At 41.5% G+C, this 19,082-nt stretch overlaps 1 protein-coding gene across 2 annotated transcripts in view; it reads left to right on the forward strand.

Annotated features, from left to right (window-relative positions):
* Window positions 1-19,082, forward strand: part of KNTC1 (kinetochore associated 1) — a 102,163-nt gene that overhangs the window by 76,404 nt on the left and 6,677 nt on the right. For both annotated transcript variants that reach the window (XM_054441846.2, XM_063647145.1), the window contains 13 exons: window positions 22-232; window positions 465-574; window positions 4,556-4,602; window positions 5,998-6,076; window positions 8,304-8,422; window positions 8,818-8,953; window positions 10,165-10,260; window positions 10,643-10,699; window positions 13,504-13,558; window positions 13,646-13,709; window positions 15,287-15,416; window positions 16,675-16,764; window positions 17,250-17,395. In XM_054441846.2, coding sequence (XP_054297821.1) covers window positions 22-232; window positions 465-574; window positions 4,556-4,602; window positions 5,998-6,076; window positions 8,304-8,422; window positions 8,818-8,953; window positions 10,165-10,260; window positions 10,643-10,699; window positions 13,504-13,558; window positions 13,646-13,709; window positions 15,287-15,416; window positions 16,675-16,764; window positions 17,250-17,395 — 1,340 coding nt within the window. The remainder of the gene's footprint in view (window positions 1-21; window positions 233-464; window positions 575-4,555; window positions 4,603-5,997; window positions 6,077-8,303; window positions 8,423-8,817; window positions 8,954-10,164; window positions 10,261-10,642; window positions 10,700-13,503; window positions 13,559-13,645; window positions 13,710-15,286; window positions 15,417-16,674; window positions 16,765-17,249; window positions 17,396-19,082) is intronic.

A 19,082-nucleotide genomic window follows, 5' to 3' on the forward strand; every position in this document is an offset into this window, starting at 1 on the left:
TTGCTTGGAATTGTTTAAAAGCATGAAAAACGTGAAAAAGCCGAGGCTTTGTTGAAGAAGCTTCATATCCAGTACCGGCGATCGGGCACAGAAGCTGTGCTCATAGCCCACAAGCTGAACACTGAGGAATATTTAAGAGTGATCGGAAAGCCAGCACATCTTATTGTCAGTCTCTACGAACATCCTAGCATCAATCAAAGAATTCAGAATTCATCTGGCACAGATTATCCTGGTGAGGACAAAACAATTTTTTTGTTGTCCAAGAAAAGCTATTATTTTGATTCCCAGTTTTATGTATATATGTAAGTGTACATATATATTACTTACATATGCTTATATATGTATATACTTAAACATACTTATATGTGTATGCGTGTGCATATATACACATACACGTATAAGTATTCGATATAAATATTTAAAACTTGAGTTTTTCTTTTAATTCTTTATTTTGAATATCTTAGATATTCATGCAGCAGCTAAAGAAATAGCTGAAGTCAATGAAATTAATTTGGAAAAAGTCTGGGACATGTTGTTGGAAAAATGGCTATGCCCTTCAACAAAACCTGGTGAAGTAAGTACTTGCTGCCCAAGAGTATCTGTAGTTGAGTATGCACCGATGGCTTCTTCTCAAAGGCTAAATATTTATCCCACATGATACAGCTTTCTAATTAGGAGCACAGACTCTTCAAAGAAGGAAGTTTCTTTGTTTGTTTTGTTTTTGAGACGGAGTCTTGCTCTGTTGCCCAGGCTGGAGTGCAATGGCGCGATCTTGGCTCACTGCAACCTCTGCCTCCTGGGTACAAGTGATTCTCCTGCCTCAGCCTCCTGAGTAGCTGGGATTACAGGTGCCCACTACCACACCCGGCTGATTTTTGTATTTTTGGTAGAGACGGGGTTTCACCATGTTGGTCAGGCTAGCCTCGAACTCCTGACCTTGTGATCCTCCTGCCTCAGCCTCCCAAAGTGCTGGGATTACAGGCATGAGCCACCACGCCTGGCCTCTTTTGTTTGTTTTTTAAAGACAGAGTTTCGCTCTGTCACCCTGGCAAGTGCAATGGCACAATCACCGCTTACTGCAGACTTGAACTCCTAGGCTCAAGCAGTCCTCCCCACCTCAGCCTCCCGAGTAGCTGGGACTACACGTGTGCATCACCATGTGTGGCTAATGTTTTGTTTTTTTGTTTGTTTGTTTGTTTTGTAGAGACAGGGTCTCTCACTATGTTGGCCAGGTGGGTCTCAAACTCCTGGCCTCAAGTGATCCTCCCGCCTCAATTTCCCAAAGTGCTGGGATTACAGGCATAAGCCACTGTGCCTGTCTGGAACTTTTGTTCGTTTTATTACCCTCTGTAATCTGATAAGTTTTAAAGAGATTGTTTACTTTTTTTTTTTTTTTTTGGATACAGAGTCTTACTCTGTCATCCAGTCTGGAGTGCAGTGGCGTGATCTCAGCAACCTCTGCCGAGTTTCAAGAGATTCTCCCTCCTCAGCTTCCCGAGTAGCTGGGGTTACAGGTGTGCGCTACTATGCCCAGCTAATTTTTGTATTTTTAGTAGAGTTGGGGTTTCACCATGTTGGCCAAGCTGGTCTTGAACTCCCGACCTCAGGTGATCCGCCCACCTTGGCCTCCCAAAGTGTTGGGATTACAGGCGTGAGCCACCACGCCTGGCCTGAGGTTGCTTACTTTTTGTTTAAATATTGTTTTGTAGCTGTTTTACCTTTCAATTGATGATTTCAGATGCTGTCTTGTATGAAAGAAATGGCCCGTTCTTTTACTCAGATTCATGTGGTTAACTTTTTGTTTTGAAATAATTTAAAATGTACACAAAAATGCAAAAATAGTAGAAAAAGAATTCCTATATATACCTTTCACCCAGATCCATGAATTTTTAACATTTTGCCATATTTGCTTCATCTCTCCTCTATAATTGATACACATAATATTTTTCTGAACCATTGGAGAGTAAATTGCATGTGGCATACCCCCTTGCCCCCTGAATATTTTAAGGGTGTATTTCCCAAGAACAGGATTTTCTCTAATCCAACCATAATATAATTATCAAAATCAGAAATTTAATGGTGATATAATTGAATTTATGGTCCATTTTACAGTTACACCAATTGTCCTAATAACGTTTTTTATAGCAGTTTTCTCCCCCAGGTCCAGGATCTTGTCTAGGACTATGCCTTGCATTTGTTGGTCATGTCTCTAGTCTGTTTTTTTGGTTTTTTTGGTTTTTGTTTGTTTGTTTGTTTTTGACACAGGGTCTGACTCCATTGCTCAGGCTGGAGTGCAGTGGTACAATATCAGCTCACTGCAACCCCCACCTCCTGGATTCAAGCGAGTCTCCTGTCTCAGCCTCCTGAGTAGCTGGGATTACAGGCACCCGCCACCATGCCCAGTTAATTTTTGTACTTTTAGTAGAGATGGGGTTTCACCATGTTGGCTGGGCTGGTCTCGAATTCCTGGCCTCATATGTTTCTTCCACCTTGGCTTCCCAAAGTGCTGGTATTACAGGCGTGAGCCACCGTGCTCGGCCTCTAGTCTGTTTTAATCTATAACAGTTCTGTGACTTTTTCTTGTCTTTTATGATGTTGACATTTTTGAAGAGTGAAATCCAGTTGTTTCATAAGCTGCCCTCCAATTTGGGCTTGTCTAATACTGCCTCATGGTAATATTCAAATTACTTATTTTTAGCATCATACTGCATAAGTTGTGTTGTGCCCTCCTCAGGGTATGACATTTGGAGGCACATGAGGTCCCTTTGCCCTCACAGGTGATGTTAATTTAGATAACTTGGTTAAGCTGTTGTCTGTTTCTCTACTCCATAATTACTATTTTTCCTTCTGGAATTACTAGAGGAAATATTTTAGGATGATACAACATTCCATTCCTCTTCCAACTCTTTTCCTCTACCCCTGCACACCTGATTTATTGATGTTTTTGAAGAGCACAGGCCAGTTGGTTTATAAAATATTTCATTTTGGGTCTGCTAATGTTTCTTGTGATTTGATTCAGGTTATGTGCTTTTGGCAACAATACTGTATAGGTGATGTATTACTTTCAAAGGATCACACCAGGAAGCACATAATGTCAGTTTTTAAGAAATAACATCATTAACATCTAAAATTTAAGACAGGATTCAGCAAATCCAGATCTTCTGTATCATTTCTTCTGAATTTTCAGGCAGAACTTGAGGTAGATTCTATAATTCCTATATCCATCTAGGCAGATATTCTTGGGGGAACAAAATCTATTTGTAAACAAATAGTGTAATATGACATTAGGGTTTTGTTTGTTTGTTTGTTTGTTTGAGATAGGGTCTCATTCAGCCACCCAGGCTAGAGCAGTGGCATGATCTCAGTTCACTACAGCCTCCGCCTCCCCGACTCAAGTGATTCTTATGCCTCAGTCTCCAGAGTAGCTGGGACTGCAGGTGTCCCAGCTACTTTTAAAAAATTACCTGTGCCCGGCTAATTTTGTTAGTATTTTTGGTAGAGATGGGTTTTTGCCATGTTGCCCAGGCTGATCTCGAACTACTGAGCTTAGGTGATTCACACACCTCGGCCTCCCAAAGTGCTGGGATTACAGGTGTGAGCCGCTGCACCCAGCCACCATTAGGTTTTTAATTAGCAATTTTTATATCATTTGGCATTTGATTCAACAAGGATTTTTAAAGTATTTACCAAGAGCATGGACTGTGCTTCAGTGGAAACAGGAGTTAGAAACATATCTTGGCCACGTAGAATATGTGGTTGACTTTTAGAAACCAGCCTTTACAGATGTTTTAACTTATATGTAAGTTCAAGGTACACACTAAAAGTTCCTTGAGGCCAGAAACTGCATGTATATATAGCACCTAGTACAGTACTTTGTAAATCCCAACAGATATATACTGAATTAACAAATGGCTCATTTAAAATTCATGGAGTCTTTTCCTTTTACAAATTACCTAATACGGGGCTGGGCAAGGTAGCTCATGACTATAATCTCAGCACTTTGGGAGGCTGAGGTGGGAGGATTGTTTGAGGCGAGGAGTTTGAGACCAGCCTGAGCAGCATAGTGAGACCCCCATCTCTACAAAAATTTAAAAAATTAGCCAGGTGCCATGGTGTGCACCTGTGGTCCCAGCTACTTGGGAGGCTGAGGCAAGAGGATTGCTTGAGCACAGGAGATTGAGGCTGCACTGAGCCGTGGTTGTGCCACTGTACTCCAGCCTGAGTGACAGAGCAAGATCCTGTCTCCAAAAATAAAAATCCAATGCATCTCAGCTCCAGGAGGACAGGAACATTTGCTTTATTTACTCAGACAATCTATATACTTAGAATTGTGTCTATCATATAGTAAGTGCTCAGTGAATATTTGTAAACAAGTATGAGTAGACCCATCATTTAAGCAAAAATCTTTTCATAAAGTAATTTATGTTATAATTTTTCTATGTAAACATAATATCGTATATTAGGTTTTTTAATCTAATAGATTTTCAGAGAGGTGAATGTTTGTTTAGTCATAAACTTTTTCAGTTTTTGACCTTTTTTTCCTACCTTTTCAAAGAAACCATCAGAATTATTTGAACTTCAAGAAGATGAAGCCCTACGAAGGTACTCTTTTCCTTTACTTATATTCACCTATATCGTGATGCAAAATAGAAATCTTACCAGTACATTTTTCAGCAGTTGATTTTTTTAAAGGTCTTTCTTGATAAAACTTGGGTCAGAGTCTATGAGATGAATCAGTTCACTAATACATGTCTAGGAGTCTGCAGTGGAAAACATCAGAGCCAGCCAAGATCTAGAATTTCTGAACTCCTACGAGGGCGAGGGTTCCTAGCACACCTTTAGCCGAAAGGTGCCTCTCAAGCAGAAGAAAACTCTTTCTTAGCTAGGACTTTGGCCCCAGACCCTTTTATGTTCTCTTACCATGCTAAACTGGGTTGGTTCAGATGTGGGCCACCAGATTCTTTTTGCTCTTCTAACCTATGACTGAGGCCTAGAAAGGCACATTGATTTTATCTAATGTGCTAGATCTGATTGGTTATGGCTTGTATTCTTGAGAAGACTCTATCTGGGCTCAAGTCAAAACGAATGTGGCAATCCATTAATGATGCCTGGCACAGGCATGGATAAGGGAGCATGGTGGTTCACATGCCAGCCAGCTTTTTGTCTTTCTAGCCTAAACCAAAAGTAAGCCAAGTGGCCTGGGACGCCCTATGTCTAGCCTCAGCCTTGGAGAGCTGATAGAAAAGACGTGGAAAGACAACCCCAAGAAACGGATTCCTTCTGGTTTGGAGCAAGCAGAGCTGTCCTAACCACCCATACCATGCCCTCTTTCCCTCTGGACCCCCACCTTGGCCTCATTTAGTCTTTTAAGGGAAAGGCCACCTTTGTTCAAACAAGAGGTAGCTCCTGGTATGTCTACCTGAGCTAGCCACATGGAAAGTCTTGGAGGGAAGCGATTTAAAGAGAGGAGAGAAAAAGGAAATCCCAAAAGGCTACTTAATGCAAAATGCATAACGTGCTGCTGCTTCCACTAAAAGCTCTGCCCCACCCCTCCTCCAGCTGGCCTGATTCATCCTCCCTTCCCGGAGAGGGGCCAGCCTGCCCTGGGTCTAGAGGTTGAAATGGGCTGCTAACAAGGTCCTGCATAGCAAACACAGAATTAATTTCCCATGTGTAGCATTCAAGGGACTTTACAGCTACAGTTTGTATTAATTTCTTAAATGAAATTTAAAGGATCAGAGATTGACTAGCTATTCTATAGATGAGGAGGCTGAAGCCTGGTGTTTATTGCATGTATTGTCATCTTTAGCAATGAAAGAACTCAAGAAAAAGATTAAGCATTCTTTAAAGGGGGAAGCGCAAGTGTCATTGAACCATAATCCTTCTGATCTGCCTTTGAGTTGTCTAATGACCGCTCATGGATAGAAAGATAAGTCTGTTGTTTTGGTAATCCATCACTAAATTAAAAAATAACTGTAATTAAAAATTTTTTTCCAGAGTGCAGTATCTCCTCCTGTCTCGTCCAATTGATTATAGTTCAAGAATGCTCTTTGTATTTGCAACATCAACTACAACCGTAAGCTCTAGAAACTTAATCCAAACTCTTCTGTGCATCTCAGCTTAACATTTTTTTCCTGTTTATTGCTTGATTGCATTAACAGATGGTTCAGATAATGCTCACATACATATGTATTCAAAGTCTATCTCATCTCCTAAGCAAGCATTGTCTTTTGCACCATGCTCCATTTAGTGCTGGCCTCTGTAACATCTGCTTAGCGTGCTGAATGGTGTACCTATTGACAGTTTCCACTGGCTGTCTGCATTCACAGTGGTTAACTCCCTAGTCACTCTACATTCCTGAAGCCAGGAGCCAATCAAACTGGCCACGAACAAGTCTCCACCAAGGCCACGAACAAGTCTCCACCAAGGCCTAATCTGGCTGCGTGCTCTGGTCAGACCACCCCTTCTGCCCACTAAATTCTAGCTAGATTGAACTTGCAATTTCCCCTAACGGGGCAACATGACCTTTAGCTTCAGGTTCTTGCCTATAGAACTGTCCTCTGAGGCAGTTGGAGCAGAGAGAAGAGAAGGGGGTGGAGCCAGTAGGCAAAAGATTCTCAGAGAAAAGGAAGAAAAGGAAGTCTGAGGTGCTGATTTTAAAGTCCGTGACAAAAAGGAAAAAGCCTCCCCTTTTTTCTCTACATATAAAGACCTACGACCTAAAAATGGTATTCCATGAAAGGTGGCTAGTGCAGCTCACAGCTCAGCTGTGTACATGCTTTTCCTTGCAGTCTGCCTTATGTGTACTTCCCATCAATTAGTATTAGCATGTATTCAAATGGGAATTCACATTAGTATGATCTACAGTAATCCCTCCATATCTGTGGGAGGACTGGTTCCAGGACCCCCAAGGATACCAAAATCTGAGGACGCTGAAGTCTTATATAAAATGGTGTCGTATTTGCATGTCACCTACATACATCCTCCTATTTACCTTAAATCATCTCTAGGTTACTTATAACACAATGCCTGCAAATTACTTTGTCCCCATGAATTCAGTGTAGTACTTGGCATGCAGCAAATTCATGTTTGGTTTTTAGAACTTTGTGGAATTTTTTTTCTTTCTTGAATATTTTTCATCCACTGTTGGTTGAGTCCATGAATACAGAACCCATGGAAATGGGGGCTGACTGTGGATTCAAAAGTTGAGGTTTAGTAAAATTAATTTTTACTAGTTCATCAAGAGCATTCTGTTTTTTTGTTTGTTTGTTTGTTTGTTTTTGAGATGGAGTCTTGCTCTGTCACCCAAGTCGGAGAGCAGTGGCACAATCTTGGCTCACTGCAACGTCTGCCTCCCGGGTTCAAGCAATTCTCCTGCCTCAGCCTCCTGAGTAGCTGGGATTACAGGCGCACGCCACCACGCCTGGCTAATTTTTGTATTTTTAGTAGAGACGGGGTTTCACCATGTTGGCCAGGCTGGTCTCAAACTCCTGACCTCAGGTGATCCACCTGCCTCGGGCTCCCAAAGTCCTGGGATTACAGGCATGAGCCACTGCACCCAGCCCATCAAGAACATAAGTGAAATTTGTCTTTGGTTTTCTTTTTCTTTTTCTTTTTCTTTTTTTTGAGACAGAGTCTGACTCTGTTGCCCAGGCTGGAGTAGTGCAATGGCGCGATCTCAGCTCACTGCAACCTCCGCCTCCGGGTTCAAATGATTCTCCTGCCTCAGCCTCCTGAGTAGCTGGGATTACAGGCACGTGCCACAACACCCGGCTAATTTTTGTATTTTTAGTAGAGACGTGGGTTTCACCATGTTGGTCAGGCTGGTCTTGAACTCCTGACCTCATGATCCACCCGCCTCGGCCTCCCAAAGTGCTGGGATTACAGGCGTGAGCCACTGTGCCCAGCCATATCTTTGGTTTTCAATACTGCCCGGGCATGCCTGTAAATACAAGGGCTGCAACAACAGTTGGGGGCCCTGCCTCCATTCTGCCTGCAATTTCCCCCACCATTGCTTTTGCACAGTCAGTGCAAATATCAACACAGTGTAAAGGCAAGTAACATCTTAGTATCACGAAAACAGCTTTGACCCTTTCCCTCCTGAAGGAGTCTCAGGAATGCCCCTTTAGGGGTCCATGGGCCACATATTAAGAACCATTGTTACACACAGTGCGTTCCGTAACTGTAGAGATTGACTTTACATTTTAAAATAATGGCGTTGTTTATGTTGCCTATGTTGAAACTCATTTACCCAACTACAACGTGCAGGTGTTCAACTCTCCAAACCTCTTTTGGTTTTGCAGACATTAGGTATGCATCAGTTAACTTTTGCCCATAGAACTCGAGCTCTTCAGTGTCTCTTCTATTTGGCTGACAAGGAAACTATAGAATCTCTCTTTAAAAAACCCATTGAAGAAGTGAAGTAAGTAGAAATGTTTAAATTGTATTAAGAAATAGGAAACAGATCATTTTTTGGAGCTGTACCTTTTAAGCCCTGAATTCAGAAGAGCGTAGTAGAGTAGCTGTCTGAATACAGTTCTGTTGCCTTGAATATCCTTGACATTTTGGCAAAGGGAAAATAGGGCTTTGAGAACATCTTGTTTCCATCGTTTCTTGGAGGCATTTAGAAACTGAATGTTTTATTTATTTTGTTCAAATTGATTTCTATCTAATGTTATTATATATTCAGTGAATATATTTGGAAGTCTAAAATGGACATTTAAAACAAACTGGCCTAATATTTCCATATGGTAGTTTTTATTTTAAATGTAAACGTGGCCTATGAGAATGATTCTTAGAAATGTTTCTGTTTTCCAGATCTTATTTGAAATGTATAACTTTTCTGGCATCATTTGAGACTTTGAATATCCCCATCACATATGAATTATTTTGCAACAGTCCTAAAGAAGGAATGATTAAGGGTCTGTGGAAAAACCACAGCCATGAGTCCATGGTAGGTACACCTCACTGCCGCATTCCCAATTCCCTGCCCCTACTCAGAATCCTCAAAGAGAAAACCAGGAACAGTTTTTTTTGTTGTTGTTGGAGACAGAGTTTTGCTCTGTTGCCCAGGCTGGAGTATAGTGGTGTGATCTCAGCTCACTGCAACCTCCATCTCCCGGGTTCAAGCCTCAGCCTCCGAAGTAGCTGGGATTATAGGCGCCCGCCCACCACACCTGGCTAATTTTTGTATTTTTAGTAGAGATGAGGTTTCACCATATTGGCCAGGCTGGTCTCGAACTCCTGACCTCAGGTGATCCACCCACCTGGGCCTCCCAGAGTACTGGGATTACAGGCATGAGCCACTGCACCCAACCCAGGAACAGTCTGTATCCCTGAACAACTCTACTGCTCTGAGACCTTTCTACTCTCCTGTCCCAGCGTGTGGATGGATATGGCAATGTGGAAGGTCCTTTTACCTCTTTTGCCTTAAAGTCCACCAGCTAAAGTCATCCCTGCCAACCAGAGAGAGCACTTTTATAATCCCTTCCACAGCTTATCTGTAGAATAAGCTACAGATAAGAGAGAGGATATCGTTTCTCTTCGTCTTAGTTGCATATGGGAATTTAGCCTCTGAGGCAGTTGGAGGCTGGGGTAGGAAGGTTTTATGGTCCAACAGGCAAACTTTTTCAATAGAAGAAAGAAAGGGGGAGACATCCGAGGTGGTGTCTGAGTCCATGACAGCAAGAAAAATAATCTCTTTTTTGTCATGTCTTTCATTAGAAAGATGGGGGCCTTCGATAGACATTCACAGATTAGAAGAATATTTTGTGGCCTGGCGCAGTGGCTCATGCCTGTAATCCCAGCACTTTGGGAGGCCGAGGCAGGTAGATCACTTCAGGTCAGGAGTTCGAGACCAGCCTGCCCAACATGGTGAAACTCCGTCTCTACTAAAAATACAAAAATTAGCCAGGCATGATGGCGGCCGCCTGTAATCCCAGCTACTCAGGAAGCTGAGGCAGGAGAATCGCTTGAACCCAGGAGACGGAGGTTGCAGCGAGCTGAGATCATGCCACTGCACTCCAGCCTGGGCAACAGAGTGAGACTCCATCTCAAAAAAAAAAAAAGCAGCATATTTTGTATTAAGCTGCCCTACTTTTCCAAAGAGGGCTTGATTTACTGGTGTCTTGGAACAGCATGATTTTTTTCTTCTTTTGGCTTCAGGCAGTAAGATTGGTGACTGAGCTGTGTTTAGAATACAAAATCTATGACCTGCACCTTTGGAATGGACTCTTGCAAAAGCTTCTGGGCTTCAATATGGTAAGTAAGACTCAATGCCCTCAACTAAGTATATTTGAAAGCTTTTGCACAGCATCCCCTAAACATTTTGGATTGATACTTGTTATAGAACAGACTTATGCTGAAAACACAGTCACTCTCACTGAGTTCATGCCGAACTTAAAGAACTTGGTGTAGGCCAAAGAGTGCAAAATCCAAAATGACATAAATTTCACTGGAAACAAATGGAAGGTTCCCTAGCCTTTTTTGATATTTATGAACTTGTAAGTGAACTTCTCTGGCAGTTATCATGGAAGATAAAGTTTTACCAGTACTTCTTCTGGAACTTTAACATCCGGTATTTCATGTTGAAATTTTCCATTTTGGTGATCTTTAGAACTTTTTTATTTTTAATTTTTTACAGATTCCTTATCTAAGGAAAGTTTTAAAAGCCATTTCCAGTATCCATTCTTTATGGCAGGTATGTAGTTTTTTAAAATAAATTTTATTGAATTTAGTCTTTATACTTTCTGGTCTTGTGACTGCTGGGAACACTGGATTAAGCAGTCAGCTCCTTCGTAAATAACAGAACTGAGCCAAGTACAATGGCTCACTCCTGTAACCCCAATGCTTTGGGAGGCCAAGGTAGAAGGATCACTTGAGCCCAGGAGTTTGAGGCTGCAGTGAGCCATGATTGCACCATTGTACTCCAGCTCCGGCCTGGGGAACAGAGCTAGAACCTTTCCCTAAAATAAAGAAAGAAGAAACAGAACTAATCAGCTGTAGGATGATTAAAGTTGTGCCTGGACCCGTTAATACTCAGCTCACATCACCTCCTGAAGATACTGTTTTCCTGAGTTTTCCAGGCCTCATGAGTCACATCTTTATTTACGCTCTCAAAACATTTTGGCTCCACTCTGACTTTTGTCACCATATAATTAATTTTAATTACGTGTTGGACTGCCCCTCACAGACTTTGAAGATCTTTCACGTCAGATACCCTGGCTTGTTCATCTTTTCTACATTTCACATAAGTTGTGTACCCACATAATCATAATATATATTACATAGAAATATATAATTTATTCTTTGTTTAATAAATTAGAACAATATATAAATATGCTGAGTAAAACATGAAAATTCCCCCTTACTGTTTCCCTTCATAATTATCTCCCTAAGGGAACGACTGCTTACAATTTCCTAAGTATTCTAGAGATTTCCTTCTTTTTTTTTTTTTTGAGCTGGAGTCTCGCTCTGTTGCCCAGGCTGGAGTGCAGTTGTGCGATCTCGGCTCACTGCAAGCTCCGCCTCCCGGGTTCACGCTATTCTCCTGCCTCAGCCTCCTGAGTAGCTGGGACTACAGGCGCATGCTGCCACGCCCTGCTAATTTTTGTATTTTTGATAGAGATGAGGTTTCACCGTGTTAGCCAGGATGGTCTCGATCTCCTGACCTTGTGATCCGCCCGCCTTGGCCTCCCAAAGTGCTCGGATTACAGGTGTGAGCCACCACACCTGGCTGAGATTTCCTGTTTTACAGGCATGTATGCGTATGTGTGCATATCTACAGTGTATATATGCATTTTTGCACACATAAATGCAATCACATTCTAAACAAAGTGTTGTTTTCACGTAACAGTGATCTCTGGAGATTGTTCCATATCAGCACATGTAGATCTATCTAACTGTTTTATTGAGATACAATTCACATGTAAAATTTATCCTTTTAAAGTACACAATGAAGTAGTTTTTGGTACATGCACAAAGTTGTACAGCCTCACCATTATCTAATTCCAGACATTTTCCTCACCCCAAAAAGAAAATTCATATCCATTAGCAATCATTTCCCATTCCCCACTCCCTCCAGCCCCCAGTGACCACTAATTTACTTTCTGTCCATGGATTTGCCTTTTCTGGACATTATCCCACACTATGTGGGATTTTGTGTCTGGCTTCTTTCACTCAGCATCCACATTGTAGCATGGATCAGAACTTCATTCGTCTTTATTGCCAAATAATGTTCCATTATATGGATATACCACTTTTATTTATCCATTTGCCAGTTGATAAACATTTGAGTTTCTATTTTTGGTCATTATAAATAATGCTGCTATGAACATTTGTGTACAAGTTTTCACTGAACATGTTTTCATTTCTCTTGAGTATATACCTGGGAGTGGGGTTGTTGGGTCTTACAGTAACTCTATGTTTAGCCTTTTGAGGTATTTTATTGTTTTTAATGCTTGATTATTCTCCAGAATATGTGGTAAAATATACCTGAAGTTACTTAACCACTCCTCTATTGATAGAAGTTTACATTTTCTTTCCTCTTTTTTTTCTTTAAATATATAGAGATGGAGGTCTTGCTATGTTGCCTAGGCTGGTCTTGGAACTCCTGAGCTCAAACAATCTTCCTGCCTTGGCCTCCCAAAGTACTGGGATTATAGGTGTGAGCCACCGCGCCTGGCCAATGTTCTTTACTTATTCACCTTCTTGAAATTCTTTCTCTTGTCCCCTTCCTCCTTTCCTGTGGCCCTGGCACATAACCGACTAAGGATTAATTTTCTTTTCTGAGTTGGGTTCTGACTTTTTGCCAAATGGAATAATGAATCAGCCAGGATTGTATAATGAGATCCTGAAAGATAGAGTTATGAAGAACATTATGCTAGAACCTTAATCATCTCAAACAGGGAGATACTAGTTTATGATTTTAGTCATCTGGAATATAAACTATAAATGTACAGTTTTGTGACCATTTAACAGTGGCCTCTGGAGAGTGTTCCATATCAGCACATAGCGATTTATCTAATTTTTTTGTTGAGATGCAATTCACTTGTAAAATTCATCCTTTTGAAAGTATACAATCAAGTAGTTTCTGGTATATTCATTAAATTGTACAACTGTCACCATTACCTAATTTCAGAACATTTAGGCTGCAATTTAAAGAGAGTTCATAATATCTTTTTTGAGATGGAGTTTCGCTTTGTCACCCAGGCAACCTCCGCCTCCCGGGTTCAAGCGATTCTTGTGTCTCAGCCTACCAAGTAGCTGGGATTACAAGCATGCACCACCATGCCTGGCTAATTTTTGTATTTTTAGTAGAGACGGGGTTTTGCCATGTTGGCCAGGCTGGTTTCGAACTCCTGACCTCAAGTGATTCACCTGCTTCAGCCTTTCAAAGTGCTGGGATTATAGGTGTGAGCCACCGCGACTGGCCTAGACTGCAAATTAAAGAGAGTTTGTAATATCCTTAACATGAATATCCCAAACGTGGACTTGTTTTCACAGGTTCCCTACTTCAGCAAAGCGTGGCAGCGTGTGATACAGATACCACTGCTTTCAGGTATTTCGCTCTCCTCTGAAACATTGGCTACAGCATTTTATAGTTGAGTGTGTGTATATCATGGTTGGTTTTTTTTTTTATTTTCAGCCTCTTGTCCTTTAAGTCCTGATCAGCTGTCAGATTGTTCTGAGAGTCTCATCGCTGTCCTCGAGTAAGCAAAATATTTGTTCTACCAAAAAAAAAAAAGGTTGTTGCTTATAAGATTCCCTTCTAATAGATATCTCTTATGAGTAATTCCTTTTTGTTAGGAAGTTAAGCATAACACGTGTTTTGTTGTTGTTGTTGTTGTTGTTGTTGTTTTGAGATGGAGTCTTGCTCTGTCATCCAGGCTGGAGTGTAGTGGCACAACCTCGGCTCACTGCAACCTCCACCTCCCAGATTCAAGCAATTCTCCTGCCTCAGCCTCCTGAGTAGCTGGGATTACAGGCACGTGCCACCATGCCTGGCTAATTTTTGTATTTTTAGTAGAGATGGAATTTCCAAAGTGTTGGGATTACAGGCATGAGCCATCCCATGAGTACCTGGGATTACAGGCATGTGCCACGCATCACCACGCCCGGCTAATATTTGTAGTTTTAGTAGAGACAGCCTCCCAAATTGCTGGGATTACAGGTGTGAGGCACTGCGCCCAGCAACACTTGTTTTGTTTTTTTGTTTGTTTGTTTGTTTGTTTTTTGAGACGGAGTCTTGCTCTGTCACCCAGGCTGGAGTGCAGTGGCGCGATCTCGGCTCACTGCAAGCTCCGCCTTCCGAGTTCACACCATTCTCCTGCCTCAGCCTCCTGAGTAGCTGTGACTACAGGCGCCCACCACCATGCCCGGCTAATTGTTTGTATTTTTAGTAGAGACGGGGTTTCTCCGTGTTAGGATGGTCTCGATCTCCTGACCTCATGATCCACCCGCCTTGGCCTCCCAAAGTGCTGGGATTACAGGCTTCAGCCACCGCGCCCGGCCAACGCTTGTTTTTATACCAAAATATCTTGATTATTTTTACAGTGTCTACTTCCCATGTGTTGTGCAGCTAGTAAACTGAGCATTCTCTTAAAATGAGTACCTACTGTATGAGCATAGAGTACTTTTGGTGACTACCCTAAATCATACAGCGTTGTCGCATATATTTTGAGTCTTCTGGCTGGATGCGGTGACTCACACCTGTAATCCCAGCACTTTGGGAGTCTGAGGCGAGTGGATCACTTGAGATCAGGAGTTCGAGACCAGCCTTGCCAACGTGGTGAAACCACGTCTCTACTAAAAATATAAAAATGAGCCGGGCATGGTGGCGCATACTTGTAATCCCAGCTACTCAGGAAGCTGAGAAGGGAGAATTGCTTGAACCCGGGAGGTGTTGGTTGCAGTGAGCTAAGATCATGCCATTGTACTCCAGCCTGGGTGACAGAGCTAGACTGTTTCTCAAAAAAAAAAAAAAAAAAAAAAAAGGTTTTGAGTCTTCTGAGAATTTAGAAGCCTATCTTTAGGCATCTGTAGGCTTTCAGACATAATCATGGTAGCAAACAGTAGTCCGTGTTCCCATGGGTAAATTCTTTTTATTCTGTGTAGAATGCCGTCAAAGACTCGTGTTACTCATTCCTAAGCATATGTCATGCACCAGCACTTTAGTATTTAAAATTATTGAAAACCTGGGCAGGTAGATGACTATGGAAAGCTAGAAAGGCCAATATAATCTAGTGAATCTGACCGATTATTAACTAATTAATGCTCTCTCTCGAAGATGTCCAGTCTCAGATGATCTTGACCTGATCGGAGTCGCCAGGCAATATATCCAGTTAGAACTTCCGGCTTTTGCATTAGCTTGTCTGATGCTCATGCCCCACTCAGAGAAAAGACACCAGCAAATTAAGGTATCGTGCACATGATTCCTCTGGGCTGCCAAGGAAATAGAGGTTCTCATCTTGCATGTCCCTTGCAAAAGGTCGCATTTTCATTTCAGCAAACCTGTAAAGCATGAATACATCAGATATGTGTGAAGCTTGTATGGGGGCTTAGTGGGAGGTAAGACTGAAAGATAGATTAAGGTCCAGCTGAGGGATGTCTTACAAGGGGTTTGGGCCTTATTGTCTGTCAGTGGGGGAACAAGTGATTATTTTAGAAGAGCAAACTGAAATGATGAAGGAATTATTTTAAAAGGAATAACCCATTAACTCATGTAGGCTTTGTCAGAGGAGAGGACAAGAAGTGAAACTCTTGGGAAGCTGTTGCATTTCAGTAGAATTTTACCCCACTTGATCTCTTCATAGCAACCTTGTGCATAGGCAGGGAAGGCCTGAGGGTTAAGTAGGGTCTGGTCATTTGAACTTGAACAAGACGAGAAGGCTACAAGGAAGGCAGCTGACTTAGCAATTGAATGTGGGAGATAAAAGAGGGGGAGAGTCAGATTTTATGTGTGGGTGCCCATCAGAAGGAGCCACAAGCATTTTGGGGACAGAACTTTTAAAAATAACTCTCATTTCCTTTATAATAGAGAACAAGTAGAACAAAACATTTTGGAATGTTTTACAGTTATCTTCCCTGCAGGTAGACATACCAGTAGATAGAGATCTACATAAATGAACATCTATGCATTCATGCTTTTTTGTTTCTTTGTTTGTTTTTTGTGTTTTGTTTTTTGAGAGTCTCTCTCTGTCACCCAGGCTGGAGTCCAGTGGTGCAATCTCAGCTCACTGCAACCTCCCTCCTGGCTTCAAGTAACTCCCAAGTAGCTGACATTACGGGCTTCCGCCACCATGCCCTGCTAACTTTTGTATTTTTAGTAGAGACAGGGTTTTGCTGTGTTGGCCAGGCAGTTCTCAAACTCCTGACCTGAGGCAATCCACTGGCCTTGGCCTCCCAAAGTGTTGGGATTATAGGCATGAGCCACTGCGCCCAGTTTATTTGCCATTTGCTTTATTAATTACATTTTTTAAAAGGCATCTGTTCTTGTCTTTGACTTTTTCCCCTGTTTTCATCATTCGTACACTCATTCCTTGATGTCGTTCAGTGTTTCAGTATTTAAATAGATTTCTTTTGGCACTTAGAACAACAAAATACCTGATCAATGGCTGTTGCTGTTGGAATAAATAATAACACTTTTCTATTAATTCTGCTTTGATTTTTCTCTAGAATTTTCTGGGTTCGTGTGACCCTCAGGTTATTTTAAAGCAATTGGAAGAGCATATGAACACGGGCCAGCTAGCAGGATTTTCACATCAAGTAAGAGGCGATTTCATCTCCTTTTTGCTATGGAAATTTTGGTACTAGAAGGTAGTCATTTTCCCAAACCAAGATTAAGCTGAAAACTGCTGTGTCTAGCTGTTTATGTATAGAATTATTTTGCTTTTATTAAAACCTCAGTAAATTTTTTAAAAGGCAGGGACCCTGAGCATCTTGTTGACTGCTGTGCTCCATGGAAAATTTGTAGCCTTAAGTGCTTTTAATTGAAAACCGATCTTCTTCCTCATAAAAAGTCTCAAAGTGCACAACAACAATTACTTTATTTATTGACTGATGCTGACACGCCTCCTTTCCCTTTTTACCCCCTCAAAAAGGAGGCGCAGTCACAATGTAGTGCTAATTGGGCTTCCGATTGTCAGAAATGTTTCGATATTGAATAAAGGCTTGATACATGTCATTCTATAGATTAGAAGTCTGATTCTAAGGTTAGAAGTCTGATCTTAATGATACCTGTCATTCTATAGATTAAAAGTCTGATTCTGAATAATATCATCAGTAAGAAGGAGTTTGGGATTTTGGCAAAGACCAAATACTTTCAAATGTTGAAGATGCATGTGATGAATACCAACAATATCACTGAGCTAGTAAACTATTTGGCAAATGACCTAAGGTAAGTTAATTTTCAAAAAAAAAAAAACTTACTGTGGAATTTCCTTAAAATCTATCTTTATAAGCTGGGCGCAGTGGCTCACGCCTGTAATCCTAGCACTTTGGGAAGCTGAGGTGGGTGGATCACCTGAGGTAAAGAGTTCAAAACCAGCTTGACCAACATGGAGAAACCCTGTCTCTACTAAAACTACAAAATTAGCCGGGCATGGTGGCGCATGCCTGTAATCCCAGCTACTCGGGAGGATGAGGCGGGAGAATCGCTCAAACCCGGGAGGCAGAGGTTGCAGTGAGCTGAGATCGCGCCATTGCACTCCAGCCTGGGCAACAAGAGCGAAACTCCGTCTCCAAAAAAAAAAACTATCTTTATACCATCTTTATGTTGGAGCAAAATGTCAACTGTAGAGCTATTTGGTTGTAATTAAAAGCTCAAATAGTACATCTCTCATTACTGCACATATCCAAAAGTTAATCATTTAATAACCCAATTTCTTGGAATATGACCTTAGAATCTGACAATTAAACAGGTCATCTGAATCCCCAAATCAAGTGTCTCATAGCCCTGCTCTAAATCCTACATTACAATTTTATGTCTTAGACACTTGCTCAGAACATTAATGGCTTTATGTAACATCACTTTTGTTAAACCTGGTTATCTAATTTTCCAGCACCCACAAATTTAGAAACAATAAGCTTCTTGGGATAGAGCTGGGGGTGTGCATGTAAACTGAACGGGAGAAGGAAGAAGTGGGCTGACACTAAAGAAAGGGAAGTTCAAGACCGCAGTACACACCAGATCCATCCCTGCATGTGGTCTAGCCATGCTGGCGCTTGAGAGGTCTTTTCTTCTCATTACCACTCCATGGATTTCCATCTGCTTGTTTATCTCTTGTGATCCAGCCATAATTAGATATTGTCATTTTTGAGCAAGTATTTTTTGAGTTAAAATTGATACATATAATAAGCTGGACATATTTGAAGTCTGCAATTTAGTAAATTTTGACATATGTAAACCTATAAAGCCATCACCACAATCAAGAGAGTGAACATAATATCTCCGAAAGTTTCCTCATGCCATCTGTGAAGTTGATTACATGAATTAGGTCATTCTTGTGATACCCAAATACATCAGAGTCGAGGGGCCCAGGGGAAAAGCACTCAGAGCACAAAACATTGCTCCAAAAACGTAACTCTGGCCGGGCACAGTGGCTTACGCCTGTAATCCCAGCACTTTGGGAGGCCGAGGTGGGTGGATCACCTGAGGTTAGGAGTTCAAGACCAGCCTGGCCAACATGATGAAACCCTGTCTCTACTAAAAATACAAAAAGTTAGCTGAGCATGGTGGCGCATGCCTGTAATCCCAGCTACTCGGGAGGCTGAGGCAGGAGAATCGCTTGAACCCAGGAGGTGGAGGTTGCAGTGAGCCGAGATCGCACCATTGCACTCCAGCCTGTGCAACAAGAGTGAAACTCTGTCTCACAAAAAAGAAAAAAAAGCACAATATGTAACATGTCTCTTTTTTATAAAACCTCTAACCTTCTCTTTGTTCTTTGGACAATCCAGAGACTACCCAGTCTATGTATATGCCCCAAATTGGAATTATTTCTTCCCAAATAAAACATTAAATTTAGAGATTGGTCTTTACATTTTAATTTTGACTTCGACGCCTCTTTTTCTTTGTTTTCTTTTTG

This window comes from Pongo pygmaeus, chromosome 10 (genome assembly GCF_028885625.2).
Source record: "Pongo pygmaeus isolate AG05252 chromosome 10, NHGRI_mPonPyg2-v2.0_pri, whole genome shotgun sequence".
NCBI classification, from domain to species: Eukaryota; Metazoa; Chordata; class Mammalia; order Primates; family Hominidae; genus Pongo; species Pongo pygmaeus.